Source organism: Canis lupus, chromosome 20 (genome assembly GCF_011100685.1).
Source record: "Canis lupus familiaris isolate Mischka breed German Shepherd chromosome 20, alternate assembly UU_Cfam_GSD_1.0, whole genome shotgun sequence".
NCBI classification, from domain to species: domain Eukaryota; kingdom Metazoa; phylum Chordata; class Mammalia; order Carnivora; family Canidae; genus Canis; species Canis lupus.
Genome location: NC_049241.1, coordinates 43,173,973 through 43,199,756, shown reverse-complemented (window position 1 = coordinate 43,199,756; position 25,784 = coordinate 43,173,973). Strand labels below are relative to the sequence as shown.

Here is a 25,784-nt window from a genome sequence, read left to right as displayed (position 1 = left end):
CGGCCCCCGGGGCAGGGGGCCAGCGGCTCCGCCGGGCCCGCGCCTCGGGGTCACCAGGTGGAGGACCCCCGGCCGCCTTTTCAGGGGTGTCTTCCTGGAAGCACCCCACTTACAGGGACTCCAGGCTCCTGCAATCGACAAACCACCTCGCACGACTCCGAAGATGACATTTCGGGGAAAGTGGCGGTAAAATTCGAGACTTCCAGCCCTTCACACTCTAGTTAGAATCCTTCCCGGGGAGACCCCGTAACATCAAGCTCAGCGGGGGCAAAAAGCGCGTCCCGAGCCAGCCAGGAGTCGAACCTAGAATCTTCTGATCCGTAGTCAGACGCGTTATCCATTGCGCCACTGGCCCCGTACCGGCCCGGCCCTGGCTGCGACATACATCACCCGTGACGCGGCTCCCAGACGCTCCCCGCTGCGCCACGGCCTGCGGCGCCGCCCGCGCACAGCGGCCCCAAGGCGCTCCGCCAATCCGCGGCCGCAACGTCACGCCGCTCTTCCGCGCGCTCCAATCCGCGCGTCGCGCGGCTGCTTGGCGCGCTCTCCGCGCGAGCACTAAGTTTGGCCGCGGCCGCCTCCCGTCCGCTCGGGGGGCCGACGGGGGCGGGGCGAGGGGGGAGGTGGGGCGAGCCGGGCGCTGCGGCCGCCGAGCGGGGCGATCGGTCGAGCGCGGCGGCCGGAAAGAGGAAGAAGGAGCTGGTGGTGCACGATGGCGGCGACGACCTACGAGCGGCTGAAGCTGTGAGTCCCCGCGGGCCGGAGGCCGTTGAGCGGAGGGGGCGGCGGGCGGGCGGGGCGGCAGGTGCGGGCCGCGGCCTCGGGCGGGGGGTGGGGGGCTCCGGAGTCCCGGGGCTGCGGGCGGGCGCGAGGTCCCCGCCCTGCGCTCCCGGAGCTGGTCGGCTGCGGCGGCGCCGAGGCCCTCCGGAGGGGCCCCGGGCCTGGGAGGCCTCCCCTCGCCCTGCTCGGCCTCGGCGCCCGCCGCGGGAGCGCCAAGCTGCGGAGCGGGCCCCAGCGAGCCGGGGCGCGCTCCCCCCCCCCCCCCCCCCCCCCCCCCCCCCCCACTTGGTTGGTTTGTTGGTTTCTTGGAGAGGCGGCGGCTAAATTCATCTTTATTTGCTTAGCAGGGGAAAGGAGAAGTTGGCTTGTTTGTGTTTTCTTGTTTCAATGGACCCATCGCACACCGCGCGTTCGAGGCCACGCACAAATCGACACACCTTCCCTGGGCACCAGAGCCCTGCCTGGCCAGCCTGTAGGATGCAGGAAAAAAGAAAAGAAAAAAAAAAAAAAAAGAACAGTCAGTATACTCTTGAGGTCCTGAAGGATTCATGTGGTTTTTAAATATTACACAGCTCAAGCCCAAAGCAGGTTGAGGTTCCTCTTGACAGCCAGAGGCCGTTCTCGAGAACTTTGGCCACTGCTGCCTGACTTCTCCCTGAAGCCAAGTTCTCGAGGCTTTGGGCGATAGGCTCTGGTTGTCAGAGTGGTAAAGTTAGCATCTGTAGGTTCTTTGGGCTTGTTCTGAATCAATTAAAGGTGCGTTTTCTGTTAGCATTACCATCAGCTCCTTGGTTTTCCTGTCTCCGAATTAACTTTGTTGTGCTTTGTGTTTAATATTTTCCCTCCAGACTGAAAAATCCGGCTGCCCCATTCTGAGAATGCCCTTGGCCTCAGAAGCAAAATGTCGTTTGGAGGAAACTTACCCATCCCTAAATGAGCTAAAATGCCTCGGGATCTAGAGGCGGAGGTATCATATTTCTCTTTGTAGGGCTACGGAGGACATCACAGTGTGGTCTGGGCACTTCCTATGCTCTCTGGAACCTCAGACTCACTTAACTCTCTGGAAGGTTCAATTTGAAGTTGAGGCGCAGAATTGGGAGTGAGGTCATCTACTTGGCGTGCAATATTTTGCAGAAAAGACTTTTATTTTTTCCTCAGCCCACTCCTTTGCCGCTTTTGTGTTCTGTAATTGTCTTTGAAAGTCCCAGCTGCACACCTCCTTGCCCGTTTTCCTTGCCAGGTTTCCTGATTCTCTCCCAGTTCCCCTCTGCAAGGTGATCACCTTGCTGGTGAATGCAAAAATGTCTTTGACTAGGGTACTGGCTGGGCCGGTGTCACGTGTGCTGTGCTGGCTAATTAGGTTATTGTTGACTATCTGATAGTCACCGAAGGGCTTAATATGATCCCACACCAGGTCTCAAATGTGTTTAAGCAATATGGAGCCTTGGCTTTATGCGCCTCAGTGTTAGGTTATGAAATGCAGTTGAATTTTCCTGTGGCACAGATTAAAAGGGATGGAAGACTTTTGAATTCTCATGATTGCTTATATATTGCCAAGGAGACACAAAACTCATCAGTCCAAACCTTCCAAAACAAAACAACAACTCTATATCCATAAAAGGCCAAAGGAAATTTGGCCCTTACGTGTGGGGATGATGCTTTTCTATTGATTTTCGTAGAAATGGAAACTATGAGTGAAAAAGTAAGTGTGGGGTTATGTGAAAGTCATTCTCTAATTTATCAGTCCTTAACTTTATTACCCACTTCCCCAGAAAAGTTTTGAGTACCTCTGTAAATGTGAAGATCCTACTTCTCTGTAATTTTGCTTTTCTTACCAAGAAATTTGTGAGTTGGAATCTCTGTTCTTAATCCTTCCTTCTGGCCCTTCCTGCTCTGAGGCATGCTGCTCAAGGTTTTTAAATGCGGCCTCTGACCCTAGCAGTGTTCTTTTTTAGATGCATTTGGAGTTGGCAGTAGTTTCTGACCCATGTAAGAATTAGTAGGATCCATTTTTAAAAACGTGCCTAGAAATGTTTTAAGAAAGATCCATACAAGAGATAGTTTGATCATTTATTACAAAACTACTGCTACTGCTGAGTGTCACAACATTGAAGTGCTCCGGATGTTAAATAATAATTTGTTCTACATTATGTCACCAATGTGCAGGCCGCCTCTGTCCTGTATGAAGTTCACCTTCCTCTTTGATGCCCTGATTTTATCAGCTGCTCTCCTACTTAAAATCTCCAGCTCCATCTTGCTGAGTGATTGAACCTACATTTCTTAGTCATCTGGATTCCAGCCTCTTTCTAAGCTAACCCTTAACCTCCTTTTCCCTAACTGCTGAGTGCATTCTTTCTCCCTTCCACCAGTCTTGGCCACCCTGTTTTAGCCTCCCGCTTATTTTATTTTGGTCCTTCTATCAAAATGCTTTCTTCTTCCCCTCTTTACATGCTGATCACAATCATGGACCTATGGTAGAGCTGAGAGATGCAGACTTTTTTAGTCAGAAGAGACTTCGATTCGAATTCTGTCCTTGTCATTTGCTTTGCATCATGGCCATGTTACTTAACCTCTGAATTGGTTTTTCATCTGTGAAAAGAGAATGGTCCTACTTCATATAATTATTATAACGATTGAAAGAGAGTGTAGATGAGATACCCAGTGTAATTTACAGAGACTCATTTTCACTGAGAAGCCTTTTCCCCACATCTTTCCCTTCACTGAGCCCCTATAACACTCTGCTGTCATAGAGACTGGACACCAGATGTCCATCTGGCTTGCACCTTCTGTCTTTTAGGATTGATATGCAGTGTATCATTTTTCAGCGACAGGAAGACTGAAAGTTGAACGATCAATCCACAGAACTGTTTGCCTTTTTTTTTTTAAGATTGATTATTATAGTGGGTGTGCAGGGGAGGAGGGTAAGAGCTAGGGAGAGAAAAACTTCAGCAGACTCTGCTGAGTGTAGAGCCTGATGTGGGGCTCAGTCTCCTGACCCTGAGATCACAACCTGAGCCAAAACCAAGCCTCAAGATGCTTAACTGACTGTGCTACCCAGGTGGCCCCCTCCTTTTTTTTTTAAGTGGGCTCTGCGTGGAGCCCAGTGTGGGGCTTGAAATCACAATCCTGAGCTCAAGATTGAGCTGAGATCAAGAGTCAGACTTTTGGGAGGGCTGGATGGCTCATTTAAAAAAAAAAAAAAAAGGGTCAGGTGTTTAACCAGCTGAGCCACCCAGGTCCCTTTCCATAGCACTGTTTGAATTACTCATTTTGCCACTTAGAAATGATGAAATCATTGTAGTGCATATGCTTTGTCCCTCCCACTAGATTGTAGATCATATTCAAAACACCTTAACATTAATTTTTTCTCTAGTCCTCAGTACCTAGCATAAAGCCTTGTGCAGAGAGATCCTCAGTGAATCACCTAAGTAAATGAACTTTCCAGTGGAGAGATACCACAGCCAGCATTTCAAAACGAACACAATTTTTTGGAGTAATTTGGAGTAATTTGGAACATATTCTTTTGAAGTAGCAGCAGCTTAAGTCATTAAGTCATATTTGATTGTCTTTCAAATGCTTCTGTGAAGTCATAGGTTGATGTATATCCTCCATCATTGTTGAAGAGGGGAATAATTGCCCTTGGCCCCACAGTTACAGTCAAGCCATGGAAGAACTGGCCTTGGAACACAGCAGGCCCAGAGTCCAGAGATCTTTCCATTACACTGCATTATTCAAATTACTTTTTTCTTATCAGATTGCTTTCACCTTAGTCTTTGGATGTGCCTGGTATAGAAGTGAGTCACTTATATTTGAAAATAGCTAACATGTCCATATGGATTTTTAATATAGAAAACAATATCGATATGTTTAGAATTTAAAATTCTTTTAAGACATCCAGGCAGTTCTGAATAATCTATGTGACTCCTTTTTCCTTTTTTTTTTTTCTTTTTTAGATTTTATTTATTTATTCATGAGACACGCAGAGAGAGGCAAAGACAGAGGCAGAGGGAGAAGCAGGCTTCCTACAAGGAGCCCGATGTGGGACTTGATCCTGGGATCATGCCCTGAGCCAAAGGCAGCCGCTCAACTGCTGAGCCACCCAGGCATCCCTCCTTGTTTCTTTTTAAGTTACCTATGTAGGCATGGATAAAGTCAGACAATGATAAATTTGAAATTATGAAACAAGTGCAATAGAAATCCATTATTGGAAACATTTAAAGGACCCTTGCCTTCCCCTCTTTAAAAGGTTAGCTGAAACAGGTGTAAAGCTGGAAATTCTTTAGAAAGTGTATAAGGCCGCAGCTTGCCTCTGAAGAAACCTTGTTTCTTCAGTTAGGAAGTCACCTTTCTTGGTCAGAGACAGCCATAGCTGTGAGGTCAGTGAGACAGCTACAATGCAACCCTGACCAGACGTAAACGGAGTTACACAGTGGTGAAGACATATGTGGTCTGTCCAGTACAAGCAACAGTCAGCTTATTCACACATCACTTTGCAAGGAAGGATGGAGGGAAGGGAAGGTTATAAATTTGGGCACAGATCTGCAGAGTTTATTTCCAAGATATTCATTGGCTTGGTAGCTTAGGCTGGAGGGTCTGCACTAGGCTGCAGGCTGGGCTGCATCAGATCACATACTGCACTTGTTTTAAATGCATATTCCGGAGCTTCACATGAGGCCTAGTGAAAAATCAAGTTGGGGCCTGGGAATCCTCATGTTTAACTAGCTGTCCTGGTGGTTCTTCTGCACCCTGAAGCTGATTGGGAACCAAGGGACACTGGTGTGGTAGAGTGGCATTGTTTGGAAGGCTTGGGGGGCCCTAGAGGAGTTTACTGTGGATTAGAGCCTCAGGTTAGGTAGCAGTTAGATTTGGTCCTGTGAAGGAATCTGGTTTTTGGAGATGATGGTTTTAGGATGTGCAGAGAATAGGAAGTAGATGGGACCTCAGTGTTTTGAGGAAGAAGATGGAATTAGAGTGCATTAGCTTCCTGGAAATATCAACTGTTTGGTATTGTGTTGGGCTCTTGGGTGGTCTGGGATGAACCTGGGCTGTAGGAAAGATACCCTAGCAGTGGCTCAGTGAGGCGGAAACCCCTGGAACCCAGAGGGTGGATGGATGAGGGCTGGTGGTAGCACCTTCTGGGTATAGGTATAGTGGGCTCAGAGGACCCTTCTTGACTGTCTGGGTTTTTATTTTTTGCTAGCCGGGTCTAGGAAAGTGTTATTTCTGTATGTCTTGAACCAGAGATAGGTTAGGGTTGATTATTAAAACTTTGATTTAATTCTTGCTGCACGATTTTCGAGGATTTTTTTTTTTTGCTAGTTTTGTGCCATGACCGTTGACATGCTTCTGTGCACATGGTAATACTGTTTTAAATTGTGCTAAAATATACATAAGATTTATCATCTTAACCATTTGTAAGCTCCAGTTCAATTCACATTGTTGTGCCACCATTACTGTCATCCATCTCCAAAATTCTTTTCATCTTGCAAACCTGAAACTCTGTACTCATTAAACGACTCTCCCTTCCTCCTCCGCCTAGTCCCTGGCAGCCAACGTTCTACTTTCTATCTCCGTGAATTTGACGACTCTCTAAGTACATCATAGAAGTGGAATTATCCAGTATTTGTGCCTTTGCGATCCACTTGGCATAATGTACTCAGAGTCCATCTATGTTATAGTATGTGTCAGAATTTCCTTTTTAAGGCCGAACAATACTCCATTTTATGTATATATTGCATTTTGTTTATTTGTTCATCCGTCAGTGGGTGCTTAGGTTGCTTCCACTTTTTTGGCTGTTGAGAATGATACTACTGTGAGCATGGGTGTATAAATATCTCTTTGAGACCTCGCTTTCCATTCTTTTGACCATATACCCTAGGGTAGAATTGCTGGATCATAAGATAATTCTTTTTTTTTTTTTTTTTTTTAGATTTTATTTATTTATTTATTCATCCATGAAAGACACACACACACACACACACACACACACACACACACATAGAGGCAGAGACACAGGCAGAGGGAGAAACAGGCTCCCTGTGGGGAGCCCGATGTGGGACTCAATCTCAGGTCTTCAGGATCACGCCCTGGGCCAAAGGCAGGGGCTAAACCGCTGAGCCACCCCGGGATCCCCAGATAATTCTATTTTTTTTTTTTTTTTTTTTTTTTTTTTTTGAGGAACTGCCATGCTGTTTGTCCAAGTGGCTACACCATTTTATATTCCTGCCAACAGTGCACAGCATTCCAGTTTCTCTACATCCTTACCAGCACTCGTTATTCTCTGTTTTGTTTTTCATAATAGCCCTTGTAGTGGGTGTGGGGTCAGCAAATAGTAATACTTTTTAAGTGGGTTCATTTTGCTCTTGGGATGTGACAGGATTTTGAAGAGGTTAGTTGTTTCCTAGCGATGTAAATGTTACATGGAGGGGAAAAGGGATGTTTTCAGACACTAGAAGATCATAATTGCCAACTCTGAAAAAAAATTTTGTGTTTGTATTATAATTAAATATATTGCTTCTCTAAAAATTTGACAAGGGTAATTTTTAAAAAGCACTCTTAAGAGCTACTGAATCCCAAGTGGCTGTGCAATTAAGTGCATTTCTATTAAGAATAATAGTCAGAATTGCCCACAATGAGTTTATTAGCTCCTAGTCTTCTGAATTTTCCTTTTTATCTCATACTTGATCAGCAATCTTTACTACCAAATGAAAGTAGTCAGAGTAGGAAATAATTGTTATTTAAATATTCTGCTATTTTGATGTATCTCCCAGAGTCTGTATCTGTTTAACAGAAAGCAGAACTCAGAATGGAGAGAAATGAGACCGCAATCTTGTTTGGTTTGAGTTCATGGCTCATGCCTATTAGATTTGGATAACCTCGCTGGACAGTTCATTTAGGACCAGAGCTCTTTTTACTGTGCGATATTATTTTGAACTTCAGGGACTTGATATCAACAGCATAGTTAATGACCAAATAATCTTCTTGGATGGAATCTCCTTGTCTTAACTTCTAAAATCTATTTCATAAAAAAAGTAATGTGGGACAGTTTAATGAAATGAGAGACTTCAGAGCAGTGGATGGCCATTCTTTTGTCTGTTGAGAAAATATTTTCTCCCAGATTTTAGATCATCATTGAGTCTTCTGTCTTGGTTTCCATGTATTTATTATGTTGAGAACTCAGTATAACCTGTTCACTGGTTAATTTTGAAAAGCTCCAGGCAGAAATTGGCACCAGTGACACTTTTGTAGGCTATCTAACCAGAGACCACTCCTGTTTGCTCTTTTCCCTCTTGTTAGTTACACCCTACTCTCCAATCCAGTGTTTGACCTACCAAGATCTTTCCTTAGCTGGGAGAAAGGGAAACAGTTTTTAAATCCTTTTTATTCTGTCACTGAGCCAAAGAAAACATTAGTTAAGGGCCATAGAAGAAAATCCAACTTAGTGTAGATATTTGCTGACTGATTATATTATATTCTCTAAGAATATTGATTGAGCTTCTGCTGTCTGAGAAATACCAAGGAGAACAGAGAAGCAGAGTCCTTGTCTACAGAGACCTGACAGCCTATTTGGTGAAGCTCCCTAAACAAAAATAACAATAAAGCCATGCACACCAGCAAAAATTACACCACTGAATGGTTTACTCAAGTGTTTATGATGGTAAATGCTAGAGAGCTGAAGTTAATTTCACTGGCTTTTGAAATGAAACCTGGGAATCATAAAATTTACAGAATACAATTTACTGGGTAAAACGCATATACTTCAGGTCAATATGAAGGGCAATTTAAAGAGTGGTGGGAAGAGGAAGACAACAAAGAGGTGTGTAGATGTCTCCAGAGTTGAGATGACACCTGCTCTGATCATTAGTGGGGTTCTGAGTCATCTCTTACATTACTCTTAGAAATGTTGATTAGCTGGCAGGCACTGTTTGAATCTTCATTGCTCCAGTTCTTGAGCTGTTCTCAGTAGCATTATTAGAATAGGCTGATAGCAGCAGCAACTTGGGTTTCAGCAAGACTGGAGAGGCAATATCCAGCAACGGTCCTAGAACCTTTGTTGAGGAGGGGAGGAGGGGTGGAGGTCCAGCAGAGGGAGGGGGAGAAGCAGACTCCCCACTGAGCAGGGAACCTGCAGGGCCAGGCTGATCCCAGAACCCTGAGATCATGATCTGAGCCAAAGGCAGGCACCCCTGAGCCACCCAGGCACCACTTAACACATTTTTAAACTTTATTTTTATTTTAATATAATACTTATATATGGTTTAAAAGTCAACAATACATAGAGCTTATATTAAAAGAGCACCTTTTTGCGCTCCTAATTCCCACTGTCCCAGAGACATCAACTTTCAACTTTATAAGCAATTTCTTCGGGTACTTCATTCCACTTTTCTTTCCTTTCTTCTTTTTGTTTTAAAAATTTTGTATTTTTAAGTGATCTCTGTACCCAGCATGGGGCTTGAACTTAAAACTCTGAGATTGAGTCATATGTTCCAGTGACTGAGCCAACCAGACACCCCTTTACTCCACATTACTGAACAACATGCTTGTATTGCTGTTTCCTGAATTTTTTTCAGGTTTAGTTATCTGGTGACTTTTACTTCTGAGGATGAGAATTTAGCTTTTATACCTCTCCCTCTTTTCCTCCCTTCTCCTTTCAGTGTATTTATAGTAAGATATTCAGTATTCACATTGCTATGCTCATGTAGATGTAGTTCAAATGAGTCAGTAGTATATTTTCTTATAAAAATGTTTTGTTTTTCCTGGAATGGAATGTGCCTTTTTTCTTTTTATTTGCATGACTTTTTTTTTTTTTTTAATGGGCCTTTTGCTAATGCATCTTCAGTCTGTGTGACAGCAATAAAATTCCTCTCGAACACATTGGATAACCATCAATTCATTTTCTTCTCTGACATTTACTTATGGGAACCCTGTACCCCTTGCTTTAATCTGTACTTGCTTTTCTTTAGGCCTGTCATGTAGCTATTGTCCCTGACAATATCTTCATCAGAATTTTTTTTACTTCTGTCCTGTTTTGGATTCTCTTGATCTAACTCTTGATTTATTCCATTTTGGTGAAACAAGCCTTTCCTTCTTTCTAAGAAAGGTTATCTTATGAGATGTTGCCCATCTGAAGATGTTTTCATTCTATCCTCACACTTGTTTGATAGCGTGGTTAAGTATAGAGTTTTCAATTAGAAATTATTATCTTGTAGAATTTAAAGACCTGCTGTTGAATAGTGCAGTGTGTTGTTGCTGGATAATCCAGTAGTGTGGCTATTGAATATTTCAGTGCTTCTCTCTCTCTCTCTCTCTCCCTCCTTCCCTCCCTCCATTTCTCCCTCCCTCTCTTCCTCCCTCCCTCCTCTTTCTCTTCCTTTCTCCCCCTCCCTCCTTTTTCTCCTTCCTCCTTTTTCCCTCCCTCTCCCTCTCCTTTTTTTTTCCTGGGAACTTTAGGATTGTCTGTGGCTTTCTGAAGTTTAATGCTTAATGTGCCTCTGTGTATGTATGTTATCTGTTTTTTCATTTTTACTATTTCTTTGAAGTTTTTTTTTTTTTTTTTTCCTGTGTGCTCTTTTAGAATTCCTGCTGAATTTGTGTTGAATATCCTGGATCAGGCTCCTCTCTCTTTCCCCCTCCCTCCCTGGCCCCCTCCTTCTCCCACTTCCTTTGCCCCTCTTCCGCCCTTCCTTCCTGTGCTTTCCCGTTTTATAGCTCTTATTTTTTATTCTGTTCTCATGGAGAGTTCTTCAGTTTTATCTTCCATTCTTTCGGTGGAATAGTCAAATTATTATTTCTGCCCTCACTCCAAGAATGTGTTCTTGCTTTCACAGTGTGTTTTTCTTGTTCTTATTTCATGACTGCAGTGCCCTCTCTCGGAGGCCATCAATTATAAAATAGTGTTTTGAAGTTGTAGACTGTTCTCAGCATAGTTCGTTTATCCAGAGTTATTTTTCTGTTTGTTTTGGACTCTTTCTTATATGACAGAAACTTTCCTCGTATCTGGTGATCCTTGGTTGTCATATCATGTTTAAGACGGAGGCACTACTGGGGATCCCTGGGTGGCTCAGCGGTTTGGCGCCTGCCTTTGGCCCAGGGCGCGATCCTGGAGTTCCGGGATCGGATCGAGTCCCACGTCGGGCTCCCGGCATGGAGCCTGTTTCTCCTCCTGTGTCTCTGCCTCTTTCTCTCTCTCTCTCTCTCTGTGTCTATCATAAATAAAAATAAATCTTTAAAAATTTTTTAAAAAAAGAAGGAGGCACTACAAATTGATTGGAGGGTCTGCTTGTGGGTCAGGGCTTATCAACTGGTGGCTTTTGCTGGAGAGTGCTTGAGCAGGAACTCCACTCTCTCATGGGGGAGAGGGGCTAAAGGTCATAAGTTGCTGGTCTTTGCTTTCAGGAAAAGTTTCTTCAGAGACAGTATTCAAGGCTCCTGTGGAGGCTCAGGGAGAGGGGTGATGGGAGCTAGGTTGCCAGCATTCTGGGAATCTGGTACAGAAAGAGGGTAGGATGAGTTTCCCAGTCTGTAAGTTAAACCTTCTTTGTCTCCAGACTTCACTTAGCTCTCTCACCCTGGTCTTCAGCTGTGCCTGATGTCCGGAGGCCAGAGAGCATCTTATGTTGAACTGTGTTAAGCATTAGATCCCAGGCGTGGGTGGATCTGAGCGTTTCTTGCACAGACTGTCAGCCACTTCCCCTTACCCCAGTCCTTATTACTGTTTCCTTCTGGTTCTTGAGGCTTTTCATCATTCTGCTGCTGGAATCTGCTGGCTTTATTGGCTCTTACCAACAAAGTTGGTGACTTAGTGAGTTAGCCCATTTCCAAGCACTCTCCCTCTTGCAGGCATGCATTTGAACACATTTGAATCAGCCCCACAGCCTGCACCCACCTGTTGGCACCCCCTAGATTCCATGTTCTGAAAGAATATCAGGGCTTTTTTTTTAAATGCAGAGTGTTCACTCTTGGAAATCCATTTCATTCTTCTTCAATTAAAATTTTAGTTTGTTGACTGTCTCATTACAAACCTGTTGTAGATGGCATTTTTCTTCTTACAAAAGAAATTTCAGTTTCTAACTTTATAATTTTCAGGACTCTAAGGACTTAGTGAAGTCACTAACTTTGTGGTTATTAGGATTGTGACAATTAGCAAAGGCTTAGTTTTTTGTAGCTCTCTACTTTTTTTGGTATATAATTGAAGGTTTTTTTTTTTAAGATTTTATTTATTCATGAGAGACACAGAGAGAGGCAATATAATTGAAAGTCTTAATCCAACGTGTATGTATTTTGTCAGTATTCTTACACCTTTCCAGATGAGTTTTAAGTTTAAATGTCAAATAGGGGGCACCTGTGTGGCTCAGTGGTTGAGCATATCTACCTTTGGCTCAGGGCATGATCCTGGGATTGAGTTCTGCATCAGATTCCCTGCAGGGAGCCTGCTTCTCCTTCTGCCTATATCTCTGCCTTTGTCTGTGTCTCTCATGAATAAATAAAGAAAATCTTTAAAATTTTTTTCAAAACTTAAAAGTTAAAGGTAGTCAAAGTGTAAGAAGAGGGTGCACTGAGGAAAGCAATATGCCTTTTTCTGCTGGCTGTTTATTGAGCTGCAAGCTTTGTGTTTTGTGCATTATATTAAAAAGTGAAGGAATTTGATTTCTGCAATTGTATGTTGATTAGTCGTCTTTTTGCATTAAAATAACATTGGTTATTAAAGAAGTAACTTCCCATTCATGTGCTAACCCTGCCCCCCAAATATAGCTGTTAATGGAGAGCACCATAGGCCCCTGAGCAAGATGAAGAACAAACGCAGGGACTTCACACTTGTGGTCACAATGGTGTAGCTGTCCTCAGGCCTTGTTTCATACAAAAGGAACCCAGGTGATGGCTTTGTCAAGAGACTCAAAACAACACAAGGCTTAAAAACCAGAGCCCACAGCCATCTGAGGTCATTCAGTAAAGTAATGATGCCACCATTTTGTGGACTGTCCTCTCAGTGCTGGACCTATCTCCTGTGTTCTCTCATTTACCCTCAGCTATCTTTCGTGGACAGAGCTGAGCTGGGAGGCTCTGTGTTTTGTTCAGTGACTTGAGGGACTAGGCTTCAAACCAGCTTTGTAAGAGTTTAAAAGCTGCGACTTTTCCAGCATACTCTATTACTAGAATTTGAAGACACTGTCATCTCTATGTGGGATGGTACAGACATTGGTGTGTTCAGAATAGACCCTAGTCAGTCAAGAAAACATGGTTATTTATACTGAGATTAATGAGAGGCTTTGGTTTAATAAAATTTGAATTACAGACTTTCCATTAAAAGTGGTTTAAAAAAGTTTTGTCACTTAGAGACCCAAACACCAGGTATCAAAAAATTCCATTGAGGGAAGCATCTCATTGTTTAGTGTCAGGAAGATGCTGTATCTATGGATTGGGTTTTGGCCAGGGGTTAATGTGAAAGTGGTTCATTCTAGGGGATTTGATCACTGTGTTCGTTTTTTGTTGCCGCTGTACCCAATGACCATAAATGGAGGGACTTAGAACAAGACAACTGTATTATCTCACAGCTTCTGTGGTCAGAACTCCAACAAGGGTCTCAGTGGGCTGAAATCAGGGTATCAGCAGGGCTGCATTCCACACCGGAGGCTGGGAGAAGAATCCTCTTACAAGCTCATTCAAGGTGTTGGCCAAATACAGTTCCTGTGGCTTTGGGACTGAGGTCCCTATTTCCTTGCTGGCTGTCAATGTGGGGCCACTCTTAGTTTCTAGAAGCCTCTCTCCTCTCCTTGCATGTGGCCCCAACATCTCAGGAGCTATCAACAGTTTATCAAATCCATCTCATGCCTGAAATTTCTCATTCCCTTTCTGCTGCACTTCTCTGGCTCTTTCCTCTTCTGCTTTTCTGGGTTCCTCTGATTCATATGATTCCATTGGGTCTACCCTGACTACCCAAGATAATCTTGTTGTAAGGCCAGTTGATTAGTAACCTTAATCCCATCTGCAGAGCAGTACCTAGATTGAGTAATCAGGAGATTGGAATCTTGGGGTGGGGAGACATCTTCAGAATGGTACAGTTGCTTCTGCAATAAAAATTTCTAGCACATTCTGTCTGCAGTTTAATTGTTCAAACTTTTTAAAAAAAATCTCTTTAAAATTTTTTAAAATTAATTTATTTGAGAGAGAGAGAGAGAAAGAGGATGAGCAGAGAGAGAGAGAAGCAGACTCCTTGCTGAGCAGGGAGCCTGATGCAGCCTGAGATCATGGCCTGAGCCAAAGGCAGGCACTTAACTGATGGAACCACCCAGGCACCCCTAATTGTTCAAACTTTTAAGTATGCAAAATAAAAGTGGTTGCTGGAAGAAGTAACAAGGTATAATCAGCATTTCATGCTGGCTTCTTAAAGCCAATGTCTTATGTATTAAAAGCTTTTTTCCTGTTATAGAGTCATATTTACAAATAAATCAAGGAAGATAGTCATGTAATTTTTATTCACATTCTGTATTATTCTGGAATATTTTTTGATAAATCAGAGCTGTTTTATATGGTCTTGATATTTGAGGATACATATTTAGAAGATAGAGTTTGATTTCAGTATCTTCCTGTTAAAACCAAATTGTTCAGAGGTGGCCCATGTGGCAAAGATATCAGAACCTTCCATTGTATTATTTCTTTCAAGTGTGTATTAAGTAACTTTTCTGGTCCTGTCCTGAAATTTTGCAGCTTTTCTCCCTTCTCTGTCAAAGGATGTTTTTGTTAATAATAAAAAGTTATCACACCCATGAGGTAACTCTTTTATTCTTTGCAAAAGTATTTCATAAATGCTCATTTAATTCCTGCTGTCTGTGAGGTAGTTAGGGTAAGCAGTCTCACCCCCAGGCTTCATGAAGGGCTGTGATTGTGGGGCATCCCCATAGAGTGGGGGCCAGCAGTGGGGGCAGTGAAAGAATTCACCCGAAGCCAAACAAAAGAGATAGAAGTTTATTGAGTACACTGCAAGGGAGAGGTGGCCCAGAAGCAGAGGATGGGCTCTTTGCCATGAGGCAGGGGTGAGGGTGGAGTGAGGGGGCATGGGAACATCACTGTGCCTGGTTAGTAAGGCCCTATGGCTGTTTCGAGGTGGGTCGCTTAATACACCTGTTTGCTTTTCCTGTTTGCATCCAGCTTTGCGGTTGCTGAGAGCCCCTTTGCTTTGCTCAGATTCCAAGCCCTTGCATGAATGTGGCCCTGACAGAGATGCCTTGTTGACAGAGATGTTTTGTCCTCGTTCACAATTGTGCCAGGAGCTTTTTCATGTTTCATTTAATCCTCAAGAGGACTGATCATTGTGCTTCTCTCACCGCGTTCTTTGCCAAGTCTCCCTATATTTATTATTTTTTAATAGCGGTTACCTCTCATATCACTGAATGACTTCTCTTGCCCATTGTATGTCTCCCCATTAGAACGTAAACTCTGTGATTCAGGGACTTGGTACTCATTACTTGAACGAGGGCTGGCATGGAGTGGACACCCATAACTTGTCCAGCATTACATATATAGCTAGTGGTTAGCAAAGTCAGGAGTCGAATCTCTGTATTTTGGACAGCAGATCTTGAGGCCTTTTCAGTGCCTCTACTCCTAATGCAGTGCTATTATAATTTATTGAAGTAGTATTTTGATTAGCGGCTTATCAGTTATGTGAGTGTTGGTTTTTGATGTAGGACACAAAGGCAAAAGAAAAATTCGCTTACTACCTGTAGCCCACTGATAAGTCCTTGAAATAAGCAGAGTGACATTCCTCTAGGAACTCACCTGCCCCAGTTTTAATATTTCGCTAAGGGCAAAAGGCAATCTTAGCCTGACCCCCAGGATCCTGTAAGTCTACTTTAAATACTTTAATATATAAAAATTCCTTTGGAAACTTCCTGTATCTCTGTACACCCCCCCCCCCCCCCAAATATGTATTGGCAATCATCCTCTGAGCATATGACCCACCAATATACATCTGAACGGACTCAGGACAATAATAGATGACCTTTCCCAACAATAGCTAGCTCCCTTAGGATCCTGGAAATCTGTTGCCAAAATACCTGGGAGCCTTAGGCTCTCCCTAACCAAACCTTGAAAGTATATGACAGGGACACCTGGGTGGCTCAGTGGTTGAGCTCAGGGCTCAGTGGTTGCCTTCAGCTCAGGGCATGATCCTGGAGTCCCGGCATCGAGTCCCACATCGGGCTTCCTGCATGGAGCCTGCTTCTCCCTCTGCCTGTGTCTCTGCCTCTCTCCCTCTCCTTGTCTCTCATGAATAAATTTAAAAAAATAAAAAGGTATATGACGGGCCACTCCTCATGACCTCAGTTCATCTCTTTCTGCCTGCAGGTCCTGTCCCATGCCTTAATAAAACCACCTTTTTGCACCAAAGACGTCCTAAGAATTCTTTCTTGGCCATTGGCCTTGAACCCTAACCTCTTTCCTACATCAGTTTTGATTTCCCATGTAAACAAGGCTTCCAGGTGTTTGTTGATTGACCGGGATTCTGGGTGGCTTTGGCACTATTTGGACTAGGACAAGTCATTGGGAGTTGACTTAACACTGAAGCAGCATTGGTAACTGGACTACTCCTTAGCAATGCTGTGATCATTATTTTAGAAGTAAAAGAACAGAGGAGAGGTTCTTTGTTATTCGTTTGAACCTTGTGAAAAGAACTCCTGGAGTTTCTTCACACTTCGGCTGGGCTGGCGGTTGGCTGGCGGTTGGCTGGCGGTTGGCGGGACAGGATGTTCCAATATAGCACCAGCCGCCGGCACTCTTTCAGGTCCTGAGCCTGGTTAAGCCTTAGAGAATGCCTTGGGGCATCTGTGCGGTGGTGCAGCCGCTGTACACTGCCTGGAAAAGATGGGCGGCTGGTCAGAATAGCTTCTCCTTTGGAGACAGCACTTTTTTTGAAAGCTTTTATAAAGAAGTCTTGTTTTTGAGGTCTGTTATTGAAGTTTTTTTCCTATTATATTTTTTAATCAATCCCTTACCTCCCAGTCACTAATGCTTCTGTAATGATTAACACATGGTTAATAACTTTAAAGTAAATTTTTTATTTGCTCTTAGAGAGCAACATATGCTTGCACACAACATCTGCAGACAAGGACTGGCATGTTGATTTTCTTTTGTTTTCATGATTTAAGACTAGAGAATACTGTAAGTAGATTATCTGGAAGTTATATTCCTTTTAGTTGATTTCAGGACCTCTCCCTTTTTTTTTCTTTTTTTAAAAAAAGATTTTATTTATTCATGAGAGACACAGGGAGAGAGGCAGAGACACAGGCAGAGGGAGAAGCAGGCTCCATGCAGGGAGCTCGATGTGGGACTCTATCCCAGGACTCCAGGATCACGCTGTGGGCCAAAGGCAGGTGCTAAACCACTGAGCCACCCAGACATCCCTCCTCCACATATTTCAAGACAGTAGTACGATAGATTTTGATATATTTTTACACCCACGAAACCATCACCAGAATCAAAATCGTGAACACCTCCATCACTCTGGAAAGCTCCCTTGTCCTAGCAACCCCTCCCTCTTCCCACTATACAAGTTAAACATAAAACTCCCATAAGATCCAGCCATTCTGCCTCTAGGTAGTTACCCAGGAGAAATGAAGGGGCATGTCTGACTTAGACTTGTCCAAGAATGTTCATAGAACCTTTATTCACTTTTTTTTTTTTTTAAAGATTTTATTTATTTATACATGAGAGATACACAGAGAGAGAGGCAGAGACATAGGCAGAGGGAGAAGCAGGTTCCATGCAGGGAGCCTGATGTGGGACTTGATCCCAGGACTGTAGGATCATGCTCTGAGCTGAAGGCAGACACTTGACCACTGAGCCACCCAGGCATCCCTAGAACTTTTATTTGAAATATTCCAAACTGGAAGCAGCTCAACTGTCAGTCAACAAGCAAATGGATAAACAAATTGTGATATAACCATCCATTGGAATGCTATTCAGCATTATAAAAAGGAATGGGCTGTTGTATTTTAGTTGAAGACTACCATATTTAAAGTAGATTCATCTTTGTTATATTTTGCTTGATTTGTATTAAAATTGATTTTCATTCTCTTAGCACCCCCTCCCTGCCCCTGGAGGAAACTAGCTTAACATTAAAAAGTTGGTTATAGATGAACCATACCAGGATGTAAGTTGCATTTGGATAGTTAAAAGTTGAGAACTTGTAGTCAGAAGTGGTCAGTACAGTTTGTTCCTGCTGAGGACTTGTTTCTATAATCCCAGGTAGTTTAAACACGATCTGTATATAAGAAATGAGGTTGGTGATGGTTGTGTGGATTTTTCATAGGCAGGGCCATGGAATAATGGAATAGAGGAAGTAGAATTTAAAAGGAAAGGAACAAGCCCTCAGGTTGGCTGCTGCACAGACAAATTCTTTCAAATAAAGCTTAAGATAACAAAGATTAGTTCCTGGAAAATACAAACAAAACAAAACAAAACCCCCGCAAAAACCCTAGTCCCTTTCCTAGCCTGGTCAGCTACTTCCTTCTCTTGCCTCTGGCTCAGAGGCAACAGCCCTGGCTTCATTGCTCTCAGGGTATTGTTTCTGCGAGGGGTTACTGTTTCCTGAGGCAGCCTCTAACCTCTAGCACCCCGCTTGGCCTAAGTTATCCAGGTGTTTTGAGGAACCAAAAAATGTGATTTTTGTTGGACTCTGCTTACAAAGTTGCATTCGCTCTGTGTAGTCTGTCACAACCCCGATTTTACCCCATTTATTTCTTATCTTGCAGAATGAAAAGTCTTTTCCCACCTCATTCTCCTTTTTTAAATGACATTCTAACAACAAAAACAAAAATGTTGCAGTATTAGGTATTTTAAACAATTTCCTAGAAACATTTTATATAAAATTTATTTATTTTTAGTTAATATATCTTGCTTACAATGTATCAGATGTTATTGTAAGTGCCTATTAAAGATTAGCTCATTTTATCCTCATGATAGTGTTATTTGATGTCTAATATTATCCCTATTGATGAGTAAGGGAACTAAAGAACAGAGAGGATGAGTAACTTGCCGAAGTTCATGTGGCACAGCTAGTCTGGTTCTTTAGACTATGTCCCTGATTACTATGCTACATTTTGCACCATGTTGAGTGTAATAAGATAGAATTTATTATGATCTTCTTGTGTAAGCCAAATTGGTCTTACAGCAAACCTTGTGAGCATAATATACAGGTGAAGACAGTTCCCGTGAATGTGTCAGGACCTTAAAACAGCTCCTGGGAAATCCGTTTGATGGCACCACTGAAACCATTAAAATAAAAAGATTTTTTTTAGAAGCCTTCATTTCATCTGGTGTGGTTATTTATGGTTTTTAATTTCTTTTTAGGCATGTCACACCTGAAAAATTTTACGTGGAAGCCTGTGATGATGGAGCGGATGACGTACTTGTCATTGATCGTGTGTCCACAGAAGTCACCTTGTCAGGTATTTTTCAGCCCCGGGCAGAAGTGGCAGGGAGAGACCAGTACCGCACTTGCAGTAATTAAACTGATCAGGGGCATATCCGTGTGTGGCTTTTAGAGTACCATCTGGTAAGATTTTAATTCCTGCCACCTCATTTGATTTTTATGCATTCGTTTTATGCTGCCTCCTTTTTCTGAAAAGGAGGAATGATCTTGATGTTTTTACTGTCTGTAAGGATTTATTTATTTATTTATTTATTTATTTATTTATTGTAAGGATTTAAAAACATAATTATTTCTTCATTTCTCCCTTCTTTCTACTTTAATGGGATTGGTTTTGTTGAGGTCTCAATTCCTTTCTAGCTATAAGATTTAAGGTTTTTGAGGGTGAGAAAGTTGTTTGAGCATTAAGTGTGTGGAATTTTAACAGCTGCTTTTGTTTTTGAAAATATTCATGACTGAGGATAATTTATTAAACAAAAAATTATATGTATATATGTATCACTAAAACTTGTGTTTTTGGCAAACAATGTTCCTAAGCTTTATCTATCTATATCTTGTCTGTCTCTCCAGTATATTTTGGTTTTGCTTCTCTGGGGTATGAAAAACAAGGTTTTTTTTCCAGTTGTATGGAACATGGATTTCTGATTAAATGTGAAATAATTTTGGTAATATCACATTTAGAATTTCATATTTCATTTATTGAAATATTCACCTCTAGACAGAGTTCTCTGTTTTCTTGTAAGTACAGTATTTGAGTAACCACTCAGTAAGCTTTCAGTAAACGTAAATATCCTTTGAATGGTAAAGTGAAACATAAAAATATTTTGCATGAGATAGTAAGGTTTAAGAAATGGCTGGCTGTAATTTTCTGTTTTCTTAGTTATCTAAGTTATTCTGGTAAGTACCATACATAGTTTTCCTTTGATCAAATAGTGGAATTAGAGGTCTGTTTTAGTTGGATAATTTGGCATTTCCTATGTCCGTTGGTGGCTGTGCTCTCAAGATTGCCGATTGGTTTTAATCAATGTTAGGGCAGTTTTATTTTTTTATTTTTTATTTTATTTTTTAATTTTTATTTATTTATTCATGAGAGACACACAGACAGAGAGAGAGAGAGAGAGAGAGAGAGAGAGAGACAGGCAGAGAGAGAAGGAGGCTCCATGTAGGGAGCCTGATGTGGGACTTGATCTGGGACTCCAGGATCACGCCCTGAGCCAAAGGCAGGCACTCAATCACTGAGCCACCCAGGTTTCCTTTTCTAATCCTCTTAAGTGGACACAGACTTAGCTTCTGGCAAGAGGTTGAATAATCTTGGTTGAAAAATAACCATAGAGGTATCCCACAGTTTGCTTGATGAGGATGCTAAAGCATGCCACTTTGGGCACTTTCTTCTAGATAGGCAGAGGCCTTTATATTCACATGAACTTCTTGATTTTATATTTTGCCGAAATGGAGGTCTAATAGTAATGAAGGACTATTGCTTTCTTAGAACAAATCATGCATGTTGATTTTGAAGTAACTATGGGAATCAAACTAAATTTTTTCTATCAGTGAGCTTTTTCTCTGTGATTTTTCCTTTTTTTTTTCTTTTAAAGTCAAGAAAGATATTCCTCCTTCAGCTGTTACGAGACCAATATTCGGTATACTGGGCACAATCCATCTGGTGGCAGGTAAGAAAAAATAAGCTAAGATGGGCCAAGAAGTTAATTAAATGGGCACAGTATAAGATGAAGGCATATTTCCTATCATGCTTGAAGCAATAAATCTGTAGATTAGATATTTGTCCCTAATTTCTAAAAGTGACATATTACGACAAGCAGTTAAATTTATCAGCCTGTGGTTCTTTAAAAAAGAGTTTTGGTTTTATTTTTATTTCAACTGGACTTGAAATCCCTAGTCAAACTAGACATTTCTTCGTAAATTCTAAGAGTATTTAAGTAAATATTGTAAGGCACTGATGGACCAGAATATTCTATACCATCAACCCCATTTTGAGGTCGAATATGACATAGTGCATGTTAGAGAATGTTACCTAGTTCTGAGTTACTGGGAAAGTGATTTTGTTTATCTAAATTTCATTTCATTTAACTTAAGAAAAAGATTCTTATATTATCAGGCAGTGTGCTAGATGCTGAGTTATAGAAGATGCCAGACCCTTTTTTTCCCTGCAGTTTACAGTCTAGCGAGAGATTCTTTTGAGTAGTAAATTACTGTAGTAAGGTGTGACGAGTTCTAGAGAGAGATGTATGTAGGAGACTTCCAGGAAGGGTACTTGTGGGAAGAGCTTTGAATGGAGCTTAAGAATTAATTTAGTGGTAAAGGCTTACCCTATTTTATTTTGGGAGGAGGAGGTGGCCAGGATCAGGGTTGGGGTATTATTCATGGTGCTGTGATACTTTCTTAATTCTGGACTGTTCATCTTGGTGATGTTGCAGTGACCAGTTAGTTATATTGCCCCAGCACATCTCTGTACTGTTTATAATGACGTGTAGGACATAGGAGTAATGTAGACAGGACATTACCTCTTCTGCAGTGACCCAGGACATTACCTCTTCTGCATCATGACCCATGATGCTTTAAGCTACACCCTGGGAAGTGTATTAGCAGAGGCCTATATGCCTTGGGGATGGCAGGAGAAAAAAAGGAGCGTATTCTGGCTTTCCCTCTGCTAAGATCACTGCTTTTGCTTTTATTTTTTTGAGAAAAGATTTGACTTTTCAGTAGGAACTTCTCTAAGTAATGCGCTGTTCTTTCTAGTCATAAGTCATAAGATTTCCTTTAAAAAAACTCCTGGAAAAAAAAAAAAAAAAAAAAAAAAAAACTCCTGGGCCTAAAAAAAAAAAAAAAAAAAAAAAAAAAAAAAAAAAAAAAAAAAAAAAAAAAAAAAAAAAAAAAAACTCCTGGGCCTTTTATCTGTATTGCACAGTGCAGTCTCACTCTGCTGACCTTTGGAGCTTAAACAATACAGAGTGCCACTTTTGGCTTTAGAGTTGCCTCTATTTATGTGTGTTTGGCTTTGCTTTTTGCAGGTAATTATCTAATTGTTATTACCAAAAAGACAAAAATAGGTGAATTTTTCAATCACGTAATCTGGAAAGCAACAGATTTTGATATCCTTTCTTATAAGAAGACAATGTTGCACTTAACTGATATTCAGGTAAGAACTGGAAACACTAATTGCAAAACCTGACATAATACCATGGTGGGGCAAGGCATGGGAGGGATGGAACAAAGAATGTTTGATGGATTTCTTTTAAGCCTAATGATTTCAACAGCCCAGAGAGCAAGGTTCCTCTGCATGCCTTTATTTATTTATTTATTTATTTATTTATTTATTTATTTATTTATTTATTTATAAAGATTTTATTTATTTATTCACGAGAGACACAAGGAGAGAGAGAGGCAGAGACATAGGCAGAGGGAGAAGCAGGCTCCACGCAGGGAGCCCGATGTGGGACTCAATCCTGGAACCCCAGGATCACGCCCTGGACCCAAGGCAGATGCTCAACCACTGAGCCACCCAGGCATATGGGTGGCTCTATATGCCTTTATATGTAGTCATAAAATGTAGTTTTTAAAAGTCCTTTATATATTTTATTGTCCTTCGTTTGTTTTTTTTTAAAACTGACTCAAGGTCTTTTTTTTTTTTAAGATTTTATTTATTTATTCACGAGAAACACAGAGGGGCAGAGACACAGGCAGAGGGAGAAGCAGGCTCCATGCAGGGAGCCTGATGTGGGACTCTGATCCTGGGATTCTAGGATCGCACCCTGGGCTGAAGGCAGGCGCTAAACTGCTGAGCCACCCAGGGATCTCCTGACTCAAATTCTTTAGTTATGAAATTTCATATGTAGAGAAAAGGACAAACAGAAAATGCACCTATATCCAACAACCAGAAATAAAATATGAGATACCTTTGATGTTCCTCTGATCCTGTTGTGTTCCCTCTTTACCCAGAGAAAAAGTATTCATTGTGTTTACCACATGTAAATAGAAGTATGTGTGTTTCTGTCCAAATAGGCCCTGTTTTAGGGGCACCTGGGTGGCTCAGTGATTGAGCATCTGCCTTTGGCTCAGGGCATGATCCCAGGGTCCTGGGATCCAGTCCCACATCAGGCTCCCTATAGGGAGCCTACTTCTCCCTCTGCCTGTATCTCTGCCTCTCTTTCTGTGTCTCTCATGAATAAATGAATAAAATCTTTTTAAAAAGCCCACACACACAGCCCTCTTTTTAGCACAATTCCTGTAGGCACGGATTTTAGTTATCCTGGCTCAGCTGTTAGGGAATGCAGTCCCCCAACAAAACAGTTTAAATTTAAGTTACCATGGTATGTAAAATAAAGTTTGGTCCAGCAAGGTGGAAGTGCAAAGAAACAAAAAGTAGCGACTCTAGAAATGAAGTTTGAATTGAACATAGGTGGGGTAGAGAAGATGCAGCCGACCCTGGGAATGCGGCACTCGCCTTTCACAAGGTTCTGGTGCACAGCCAGAGGTCTTGGTGAAGGTGAACTTCTCTGCATTCTTGATGATTCGGTTGTGATGAGAAGGTTGAAGATGCCCCTGAGGAAGTGAAGTCAGTGACAGACTTCATAGGAAGGGAACTCTCTGGGGTATTCTATGACCTTGAGAGTGCAAAGGATAAGATGTTGGAAGCCAGTCCAGACTTAGAAAGGTTTATGACAGTTAGGGGCACCTGGGGGTGGCTCATTCAGCTGAGTGTCTGACTCTTGGTTTTCGCTTGCGTCATGATCTCAGGGTCCTGGGATTGTGCCCTGTGTTTGGTTCTATGCTCAGCAGGGAGTCTGTGTGAGATTCTCTTTCTCTCTCTTTCTCTCTGTCTCCCTCCCCCCCATCTCTCCTCTCGCCCTCCCCCCATCACCACTTATGCTCTCTTGCACATTCTCCCTCTAAGATAAATAAATCTTTTTTTTTTTTTTAAAGGTGTAAGACAATTGGTTAGGGTGTAGAAAATATTCTATGTAGATCAATATATTCACTCCTATAAGACATGGTAAATAAGAAATAAAAATGGCTGTATTTATTAATAACCCAGTAATATTTACCTGAACAGTTTCTTCCTGATTGCTATACTTGGTTGTCAGGCCATGCAACTAATTTTAACATTGCTCGCTGCATGTGTTTTGCTTGTACCTTTTGTTTTTTTTAAAAAAAAGTATGAGCCCAAATTAAAAATTTCATAGTATGTAGGTTTCTAACATGTAGATTAACATGTTAATCATTTGATAATCCATTAAACGTTACCAGACATTATCAGTTATTTTTTAAAGGAAGGATGAAAATCAATGTCAATCTTGGTATTCATTGGGAAAGCCAGCTAAAATAATTATCAGAAAATAAAGATGAGTATTATCTTTATTTATCTGGATTTTTCTTCTTAGTCTTTTCATTTACAAAAAATTTAATTCTCATCCAGCCCCGTAAAGTTTCTTTAGGAAGAAGGATGGTATTATTCCCTTGTTATTTACTTGCTGTGTTTTTGGGCCTTCCTGACTTCATGGTTTCACTTATCAAGTGAGAGTAATCATAGTAACCCACAGGGTTTGTTGTAAGGGTGCAAGAGAGTCTCTAAAGGATCTGGAACTTAGGCGGTCATCACCTAAGGCGGTGATGTTTTGTTAAAATAACTTCTGCCCCTTAGAGCAAAAGCTGAAGGCTGCTGTAGGGCAACAGTTGTACCCCATCAGTTAAGGTAGCAACACCATTTGCTGTTTATTGAACTCCCTCTGCGGGTCAGGAGCTGGCCTAGGCCCTGGGGATGTGGTGAGCATTCTCTCTGGGTCCCCTTCCAGTGGTCTTTAACAGGGCCAGCCGGCTTACAGAGCTGGGCAGATCCCGTTTTTCAAGTGTGAAGCAGACTGATGTTTGTCCCTCCCCTCTGTTTACAGTTACAAGATAATAAAACTTTCCTAGCAATGATCAACCATGTCCTGAATGTGGATGGGTTTTACTTCTCAACAACATATGATTTGACCCATACTTTGCAGCGGCTGTCCAACACTAGTCCAGAATTCCAAGAAATGAGTCTCTTGGAAAGGGTAAGCTTCACCTTCAGTTACTTTTACTTATTTTGTTTTTGGTTTTTTTAAGGGGCATATTTCTATGTCATCCATAAAAGTATTATTGATTTTTCTCAGTTATGGCTATATCAGGCTCACATGTGGGGTCGAAAACACAACATGTTCTCGATATCCGTCACAGTTGCAAATTCAGGATCCCAGAATCTGCGAGTGTTACACAGACAGGATTGAGAGCCAGTGGTGTAAGTATTCAGAAATTCAGTGTAAACAGACATGTTGGTAGTTTCCTGGCTCTCAGTGTTCTGTAGCATAGCAGTTATTAATGTTAACAGCATAATTAAACTTGTAAAATTAATGTTCCAGCAGGTGATATTCTTTATGCAGTGGTGTTATTTATAGTTTTTGCAACTAGAAAAGTAAGAACTGATTTAAGAACTTGGAAAATACTGTTTTGTTTAAGGTGGGTTTTTTTTTTGTTGTTGTTATTTTGCCCCCCCCCCCCTTCTTAAATATGAGTGTATCTTTGAAACTAGATCTCAGATGAT

At 41.8% G+C, this 25,784-nt stretch overlaps 1 protein-coding gene and 1 non-coding gene across 2 annotated transcripts in view; one reads left to right on the top strand and one right to left on the bottom strand.

Moving 5' to 3' along the window:
- Nucleotides 1-282: 282 nt before the first annotated feature.
- On the bottom strand, nt 283-355 carry TRNAR-ACG. The gene has a single exon. It is a non-coding gene; the product is annotated as a tRNA-Arg (tRNA).
- Nucleotides 356-613: 258 nt separating this feature from the next.
- SACM1L (SAC1 like phosphatidylinositide phosphatase) overlaps nt 614-25,784 on the top strand; it is a 59,600-nt gene continuing 34,429 nt past the window's right edge. Inside the window, exons 1-5 of the mRNA XM_038566677.1 lie at nt 614-744; nt 19,123-19,220; nt 20,797-20,871; nt 22,231-22,358; nt 25,108-25,257. Coding sequence (XP_038422605.1) covers nt 713-744; nt 19,123-19,220; nt 20,797-20,871; nt 22,231-22,358; nt 25,108-25,257 — 483 coding nt within the window. The 5' untranslated portion in view covers nt 614-712. The remainder of the gene's footprint in view (nt 745-19,122; nt 19,221-20,796; nt 20,872-22,230; nt 22,359-25,107; nt 25,258-25,784) is intronic.